Raw genomic sequence first — 9,550 nt, 5'->3', positions numbered from 1 at the left:
TCGAATCAATATAATAGCTTTAATTGATAGTGGCGCAGATGTCAATTGCATTCAAGAAGGATTAGTTCCTACTCAATTTTATGAGAAAACTAAGGAATGAGTCAATAGTGCAAATGGATCCAAAATGAACATTCAATACAAACTATCAAATGCCAAGATTTGTAAAAGCCAAATCTGTTTTAGATCTTCATTTGTACTAGTCAAAAATATGACAGAAAAAATTATCTTAGGAACTCCATTCATCTGCCTATTATATCCTATTGATAAAATAGATGAAAAAGGAATAGTTACAATAGTCTTAGGAAAGACTATTACTTTTCCATTTATAAAGCCTCCTCAGGTAAAGGAATTAAATTTATTAAAAGAAATCTCCACCTCCAAAATAAACATGATCTCTAGAAAAAAGAATCATATTAATTCTTTACAAAAGGAAATAAAATACTACAAAATAGAGGAACAACTCAAGAGATCTAATAATCAAAAGATTACATAAAGCAACTATATTCTCAAAATTTGATATGAAGTCAGGATATTATCAAATTTCGGTGAAGGAGGAGGATAGATATAAAACCGCCTTTGTCGTCCCTTTTGGTCATTATGAATGGAATGTAATGCCACAGGGTTTGAAAAATGCGCCTAGTGAATATCAAAACATCATGAATGATATATTTTATCCATACATGGATTTCACCATTGTATATCTAGATGATGTCTTAGTATTCTCAAAAGGTATAGATCAGCACGTTCAACATTTAGAAAAATTTATAGAAATCATTAAGAAAAATGAGTTAGTAGTTTCAGCAAAAAAGATAAAAATCTTTGAAACCAAAACCAGATTTCTAGGTTATGAAATTCATCAAGGACAAATTACCCTAATACAAAGATCATTAGAGTTCGCCAAAAACTTTCCAAATGAATTAAAAGAGAAAACTCAATTACAGAGATTCCTAGGTTGTGTTAATTATGTAGCAGATTTTATCCCCAACATAAGGATAATTTGTGCTCCTTTGTTCAAAAGGCTCAGGAAAAACTCCCCGCCATGGTCTGAGGAGATGAGCCATAGTGTTAGAGAAATCAAAAAATTAGTTCAAAGTCTACCTTGTCTAGGAATACCAGATCCAGATGCCTCATTAATTATAGAGACAGATGCATCAGAATTAGGATATGGTGGGATACTTAAGCAGGTAAAACCTCAGTCTTCAAAAGAGCAAATAGTTAGGTACCATTCAGGTATTTGGCACCCAGCTCAACAGAAATATTCCACAGTCAAGAAAGAAATTCTTTCAATAGTCCTATGTGTTCAAAAATTTCAAGATGATCTTTTTAATCAGCACCTTCAGTTTTACAAAAAGATGTTCAAAACCTAGTTTCAAAACATATTTTTGCTAGATGGCAATCTTTACTTTCCTGCTTTGATTTTGAAATAACTCATATCAAAGGAGATAGTAACTCCCTCCCAGATTTTCTAACTAGAGAATTTTTACAGGGTAAGCATGAGTGAAAAGCCCAAGTCAAAAGATCAATACGGACCCCCACTGGGTTCTTCTTCAACATCCAAAGACAAAGCACTTGCAATAACTCCTCTCAAGAGTGCTGGATCATCCGTACCAGCCACCCCGTCAAAATCCTCTCAAAAATTTACTACCTCACAAATTGTCAAAACACCTCCTCAAAATCAAAAAGCTCCATTAGTCTCACTGACTAATAAATATACCGTATTAACTCAACCCTCTTCAAAATCTCCTGTCAAAACTGAGTCAACAGAATATCTAGAAAAGCCAGAAGGCTTGCCATCTCTCATCATAGAAAAAGAGTATTTCCATTTATATCCCAAAGAGATAGCTACCCAATTATTTCCTCCCAACTTTCAATATGTCCCAGGACATCCCAAAAAGACCCGACTTTTTTATGAGTTTATCCTCGTTGATTCTGACTCAATAGAGGTTACTCATAATCCAGACAAACAAGGAAAGATAGCCTTTTCAAAAATCAAAATCATCAAAGTTCTTTCAGCACAAGATTGGAATGCCCCTCTTCATTACTTCAAAAACTTTTCTAGGCAGTTTGACCCCCCTAGTTATAATTACTATGACTACACAGATGCTTGGTATAAAGCCCTGTATCTTAGACCCTTTCAACACTCTTGGTTTATATGGTTTCAAAAAGGGATTTCCCTGAAATTCCCACAATGGTTCAAAGTCTGGTTCTATCAAGTAGGTCTGGATGAATCAATTTTTCCTGAAGAAGTTAAGCCTTTATTCAAATATTTTGTTCAAAGGACCAACTTCGTTATGGAGGAACAGCTCCTTGTGTTCGCAGCTTCTCAAGCCATCTCATGGATATTAGCTTGGGACTGGAGATCTGTCCAAATCCTTGATGATACAGAATTATACCAACTTTATCGAATCTTCAGGATAAAGTGGTGGGCAAAGTTCAATATTTCATTAATACAACAAACCAAAATTGAAGCATGGATAAAAACCTATCAGCTTACTCAAAAAAGCAAGAAGCAATTATCCGCCTCTCCTGCTCTCTCGCAAGAAGCCGCATTTCTTCAAGAAAAATCAAAAATCATGGCAGAACTAGCCTCGGCCAGCTCGCCAGTGGAATTTCAAAAAAGATTAGATATGATATCAGTATCAGGAAGTCAGAAATCCGATTCATCAGCTGAAGACACTTCATCAGTCAAAATGGAAAATCATCTTCAAGATAATGAGGATGACTGTTTTGGAATCAGTTATCATCCATTCAATTAATCGGCCCCTACAAAAGGACAAAAAGATCAACATCAAAACTCCTCATTATGGCAGACCAAGAATCTGTTGCTTTTATCATAATCTACTGCTTTTATCATGTAACCCTAGTTGCTTTTGTAAACCATAGTTACTTTCTTAAAAGTAATCATGGTCAGAATAACCTTAGTTACTTTAAAAAACCAGAGTTACTTTTACAAGTAATCATGGTTAGTTTAATGTGTATAAATAGGCCTCATAGAGCTGAAGAGAAGGCATCGGGTTTTTCCCTACCTTCTTCTCTCTCTCTCCCCCTCTCTATGTTTGTAATCCCTGCAGTTTATCCTTGAATAAAGCTTGTTTCTGTAAGTACTCTGAGTTTTCATTTTATATTTGCAAAATGTTTTTTACTTTCCGCAAGTTCATATATATATATATATATATATATAGAATTATAGAATCACGACAAAGTGAAATGGGTGTTAATTTTCTCATCACCCTTTTAGATATTCATATATATCATCCGCTTTCACACTTACAATTTGCGAAATATATAAGTGCGATAAATTTATATGGTGAGAAATGTGAGGGTGGTAGAAAAAAGCAATGCCCAGGCGAACTTGGTAGGGTTAAGATCAACTCCTTATGTAAAACCTCAAGGGAAGGATCACCAGACCCCAGAGGGACAAAGCCCTCACCCACAAAGCAATTTGAATCAGACCCTAGACATAGTAAACGCAAGAGAAATGTCACTAACCTTAAATGAAAATGAAGAGGAGCGAATGCGCAACGCACCACAACAAACAAACAATAGTGCCCAAACAAGCCGCAACAAAGAATTTAGAAATCTTAGCAAATCTGAAGATACTGGAATAATAAAGCCAACATAATCAATCATTTATATATAGTGAAACAATTCACTTTTAATAAAGGAATTTCTGTCAAATCTCGAACCCCCACGTATTTTGATCAATTAAGGGAACCTGGCTTTCGTGATGACCATTAAGTTGAACCCGGCTCAAGAGATGGGCCACACTTCAAGCTCGTTAAATTCAACGCTAGCTTAAATCTTGGGGTTGTGTACCCTCCGAGTTTGGGGCCTAAATCCAATTCATGTGATTGGTCACACTTCAAATCCACTAAAATTTTGTCCAAATAAATCCACTAAAATTAACACTTAAAATTTCAGGGTTGTGTTACTTGTGTATCTCTGAGTTTGGTAGAACTCGTAATTAATTAAGTTGGATTTAATCTCTTTCCTTGTATCCACACAGTAATTCACTGACATTTTAGTCAAAGACTTTCCTCGTAGCATCGCAAGTAACTTTTTGATAATAAGCACCGCAAGTAATTTCTTCATGATGATTGATTTGCGGGTTATTTTCCACAAAAATGCAATCTGACAAATTAAAACTCAATGCTGGTGTCTCACATGGCCCGATTTTGTGCCAATATATTTGTCTATCCACTAAGAAATGTTGTGCTAATTAATCTATGGTGGGTAGCTAGAGACTAATGAATTCAAGATAGTGTCATGATGTAGCCCTGCTACCTCATAATTTTTTTCTAACCATTGGTGCCAACAACCCATTGTTTCTTTTTTTGTAATTTGAATATTGTTTCAGGATAATGAGAATATTGACTCATTCCATAAAAATGACCTAGCTCGAATGTGAAATCCCAAAGCCTGACATTTTGTACCCAGAATGTTTGTTTATTTATGAAAATTTTATACATATCCAAAACGGTAGGCCACTAGGCCGATCATTGGATTAATGGATAGGGATGTGTATAGCCGTATAGGTAATTATAATTGTTTTGTAAAAAAAGTCATTATTTAAAAGAAAGTCAACTAGTTGACCTGTGACAATATTTTAGTAGGGTATTCCCCTAAAAAATCTTAAGGCACTACGACATGTGCCGCCTCTAAACTTAAAACTACTTACTATTTCAATATTAAGAGATGTTAATTTTAATTTCAACTTTTCCCAACAAAGCACCCTCATACATCACATGCCACATAACCTTCGACCTATGACACGATGACAGGCCACAAATATCATGCCTGTGAATAACTTATAATTTTTTTTACGGGGAATCACTTATATTGGATACTTATATGTGGTATCTTAAAAATTGTTTTATGGGGTACTCGCATTAAGTAACTCGATCAATAGTTTATTATTATGTTATTTAAGGTAATACATTTTTTAGATTTTACTTTACTTATTAATAAATTTTGTCTCATAAAATTCATTTAGTGGTGGGAACTAATGATGGTGATGAAGATGCGTATAAAATGACCATGATTGATAGATGAATACAACGCTGAAAAAACAGCTCGCAAATCTCGCGTCCCTAAGAATGGAACGCTACATTTTTTTTGATAGGCGGAACGCTGCATTATTACGATAACAAAATCAAAATTTCAATTATGAGTCTTTATTATTGAACAAACTCATTTTGAGTATCATACCTTAATCTGGCTTGAAGTACCACAAACAAGCGATATATATATATATATATATACCAAGAGGGGTTCGGAAGCAGATTTAAGGGGTTAGAATTAAAGCTGGTAAGAGAAGTAGGATGCGGCCAGACTGCAGAATATAAAGATAGACTGGAATAATAAATGCGCAGTAAGTAAATAAATTAAAAGGAGGCTCAGTCTTCCATTGACAGAATAAAATAAAGCAGGAGGCTTAGCCGTCCATTAAACAAGATTGCAGAAGATTGATATTATTGAAAACTGTCAGGGAGAGAGTTTGCTGAGCCTTTGATATATTCTATGTCAAAATTGAAAACACTTAAAATAGCTTGCCATCTAGCAAAAATTTGTTTTGAAGCTAAATTTTTAACATCTTTTTGTAATATATCCTTGGCAGATTTACAATCTACGCGGACTAGAAAAGCATCAGAGAACATATCCTCAAAGGTTTTAACTACCTGCACATAGGTAGTGTTCAAATTGGTATGAAACCTCTTACTAGAGGTTCACTAGACGTCGCCGTTCTTCTATGTTTAAGAGATACTAGACATAACAATTTTCACGACTCTCTCTTAGGAACTATTGAATCTAGCTTGAGTCATGGACCAATCTTCTTCAACTGTTATCCGGACTTAACAGTAAGTCTGGATGACAAGAACATTCTTGATGTTCTATTCCTTAACATCAAGCTTCATGGATATGATATGAAGGAAGGATCTATCCCAATCACCTTAATCTACAGAGTTCAGTATAAGGTTATGAACTCAATCAAATCTCATTTCCTTAAAACAAGTTGTGAAAAGTCTGGAGAAACCACTTTGTTTCTCACTGATAATAAAAAAGCTAATATTATCGTCCCAAAAACTATTCAATGGAATGATATCACTCTACCAGAGAAATGGTCAATAGAAAGAGCTACACCGGCTCAATCTATTGTCACCCCTGACTTCCGTGATGTTATCCAACACCAAACTGGGCAGGTTGATTTAGTCTTTGATAGGAGAAACTCCTTTTCCCTCCCTAGATCGATCAGAACTAAAGAAGACTTTAGATCTACTATGTCTAGAAGATCTTTTTCCATGTCTCGGACCAATTCCATCAGTAGAGCTCAACCTGAACCCTCCCATGATGAATCTACAATCCACCTTACTGGTTTTGAGACTACAACACCGGTAAAAACAACATACCAAATGGATAATGATGACCAGAGATCTACTTTATCCCCAACCTACTCCTCCATTGAAACCCCAAATTTCATTGGAGCAATCAACATAGAGTTCACTATTGATAAAGAATCTCTTAGAAAAGATTTCTATTCCGAGGAATGGACTCCTCAAAGAGAATGGTTCTTCAAAAACTACCAAGGCCAAAATAGAAAAAATATCCAAGAGCCATTCTATAGGTTTCTTGAACTCGTCCAACAAAATATCCCTTTTTTCAACTGGTTCCATGCTTATACCATCAAAAAAGGGATTAATTACCCTTATCAAGTCGATGTCATAACCTGGCAACTAAGCGATGAAAAAACAATACAATCAGATGTACCTCCCAAGGCACCTTTTGTGGTTAAAAATGCCCAAAACCTTCGTGTCCTAGCATCCCCGTTTAAAACGAAAAGTGAGGAAGCAGTTACATGGAAGGATATCAAAGATATCATGGAACAAGCCAACTACACAAACAAATACCTTCAACAATTAGGTGATGAGGCTTATTTCCAACTTTTGAACAGAGGAAAGGTTAAGATGGAAGCAAGAGGGGTTAGAGAAAGCAGGAAGAGATAAGACTTACAGTTTATCTCTCTAGGATCTGACTATCTCTCTGCGTCTAAAGTGTGCCCTCTAACATAAGAGGGGCTCTCTATTTATAGGAAAAATAGAAACACTGTTTGAATAGTTCCGGTTATCGACTGGAACTGTTCGGTACTAACTACAGTGAAAAGTCAACTTTGCTACAGTAAAAAAAGTCAACTTTGCTACAGTAAAAAGTACAATTTTTGAGATGAAAATCAAAGGAGATCTTCTTCACTGTCTTCCAGGCTGTCTGGGACGAAACTGGCGTTAGATTATGATTGAGAGGGTATCCGATGCTTTTCCTTTTTCTGCAAAGGGTCCTTTGAAGAAGATGCTTGATTGTCTTTTGAATTATTTTGTAGTATTTGAAGGGCAACTTGGAGGCTTTTCAATAAACCTTCCTCTGAAGAGGCACCTGCGAGTGCTGCAGTGATGTGAGCCTTCTGGTTGAGCAGGAGGCAAGATTGAGGACTTGCATGATTCAGATATTTCTGATTTGTTCTGATCCAAAGATCAATATTTTCTTTTGAAACCATTGAAGCATCAAAGATTTTCCACCATTTGATTGAGGTTTGCTTGTGGAGCTCAGGAATATTTTTTGTTTTAATGAAGTACTGCCATGCAAAAATCCAAGACAGCGAAAAGATTGTATAAAAATTTAAACTAACCGGATAGTTGTTTAAATCTTTATTCCAATTTTTTGAAAAAAGTTTGAATCCCTCCAGTACTTCGGGGGGAAAAATATCTTTTGTAGGTCCAAAGAAATCCCACCAAGAGTGGAACCAATTTGGAAAAGAGTAGTTGGTGGCTTTCTTGAAATAGATAAGCCAGGAATGTTTGAGATTCTTATTTTGGAAGCCGAGGATGGTATTTTCCCAGGCTCTGACATGGTCCCAATAATTAAAACCTATTGGATCAAAGTTATTGGAGAATTTCTTGGTTTTGTTGGGATTGCTACCAAAGTCTGAAGGTTTAAGAACTCTCATGATTTGGAAAGTTGAATGGGTTATTAGGGATTCATCATTTTTGTCCCTAAAGTGTTTGATTGCCACATTATCTGTATCTACAAGAATAAACTCATAGAAGTTTTGGGTTTTGTTGTGGCTGATTGGTTCAAGGTGGCTTGATGTCGGAAAAACTTTTGAAGCTGTTTTATCGGCTACGAGCTCACCACTAGTTTGGTCCTAATACTCTGGTTCGATCAACATGACAAATTTGGAAATTGGTTTATTGAGATATTCTTGTCTGGGAAGGGTTGATTGGATTGGTTTGGGATTGGCTTGAATGACTTGGGATTTCTGGGTTTGGATTATTGTTTGGAGTGATGGTAGGTCTTGGTAACTATCATCATCTGCAATGCTAGCCCAAGTCTTTTTTGGAAGTGTGGTTAGACCTTGTTCTTGGAAGGCCTGAAGGGTTTGGAATGGGCATGCATAGTCTTCCTTAGTTTGTTTGGATTGGACAAAGCTTTGGGTGGATAACCTAGATTGGTTTAGGGTGGATGACCCATTTTGATGTAAAGAAACATTCTTACCTCTGGATTTGCTGCTTCCCCTTCCTCTGGAAGAAGAGGTTCTGGAGGCCATTTTAGCCCCTTCCCTGTAAATATTCATATATATATATATATATATATATATATATATATATATGAGAGGAGAGCCCTTGATGCACGAGGTACACACAGGTCACTGCCAGTTAGTGAGGTTTTAAACCATCGTAAATTGTACAATATATTTGATGCTAAATGATTTAAACCAAATTGATTCTACAACTGTTGTTGGGTGGGTCACGATCAAGACTAACCGTCTGTGGAAGCTGTTAAATGATTTAAACCAAATTGACTTCCTGATGTTGGAAGTTCATTGCTTGGGTGTGCTTCATATTTACAGGAAAGCTAATTCCTCTGCTGACAATTTAGCAAAAGCAGGTTACAATCGATCAAATACTCTCTAGTGGCGTTCTGAGGGGGTTTGAGGAGCCAACCCTTTCTAGCTGCTATTTGCTTCTTGGCTGCTTGGCGCGCGTGCTGTTCTTTTTCCTTTTTACTTGGCTGCTGTTATGTTCAATGCCTTGTTCTCTCTTTTCTTAGCTACTTCTCTTTAATTTCCTGTTGTTGTTTTTCTTTGGCTTTGGATGCCTTGTTCCTTTTATGTACTCTGTTTATGCGGGCTCTTATCCCAGCTTTCATTATTATATATATATCATCCTTTTGTTTCTAAAAAAAAATTATTTGATGTTTCTTTTAGTGGCAGCTTTTAATCGCCACTAATTGCAAACTGTATTTTTTTGAAGTTTGGCTGCTATTTGCACTCTGAAACTACCAGAATTATCACCACAATATATTTTTCTATCTGCTTAATGCTATGTAAATTACCTTTATTTTGTCGGCTATCAATGTAAATATGACGTGACTTACATAATTTGCTAACTATTTGGGAGTCTCTAAGAATTGGTGATCTTGTGCACGCTATATAAATTACACCCTAACTTGAAGATACCAAGCATACAACTCCAAGTTAAAGGCTACTATTTCAGCTAAA

The 9,550-nt window shown here is 35.9% G+C and overlaps 1 protein-coding gene across 1 annotated transcript; it reads left to right on the top strand.

The window, feature by feature from the left end:
- The first annotated feature begins 2,894 nt into the window (after nucleotides 1–2,894).
- Nucleotides 2,895–9,319, top strand: LOC130746323 (uncharacterized). Its single transcript, XM_057598914.1, has 2 exons — nucleotides 2,895–3,097; nucleotides 5,618–9,319. Exon 2 carries the CDS (start codon nucleotides 5,706–5,708, stop codon nucleotides 6,999–7,001), a length of 1,296 nt encoding a protein of 431 aa, XP_057454897.1. The 5' UTR covers nucleotides 2,895–3,097; nucleotides 5,618–5,705; the 3' UTR covers nucleotides 7,002–9,319.
- Nucleotides 9,320–9,550: the final 231 nt, after the last annotated feature.

This window comes from Lotus japonicus, chromosome 3, assembly GCF_012489685.1.
Source record: "Lotus japonicus ecotype B-129 chromosome 3, LjGifu_v1.2".
NCBI lineage: Eukaryota > Viridiplantae > Streptophyta > Magnoliopsida > Fabales > Fabaceae > Lotus > Lotus japonicus.
The sequence above is the reverse complement of the archived record's forward strand: the minus strand, read 5'-3'. Positions and strand labels throughout refer to the sequence as shown.

Bases quoted from the DNA above. Each gene is read 5' to 3' on its own strand.
- LOC130746323 (XM_057598914.1), top strand. From the start codon at position 5,706: ATGAAACCTCTTACTAGAGGTTCACTAGACGTCGCCGTTCTTCTATGT.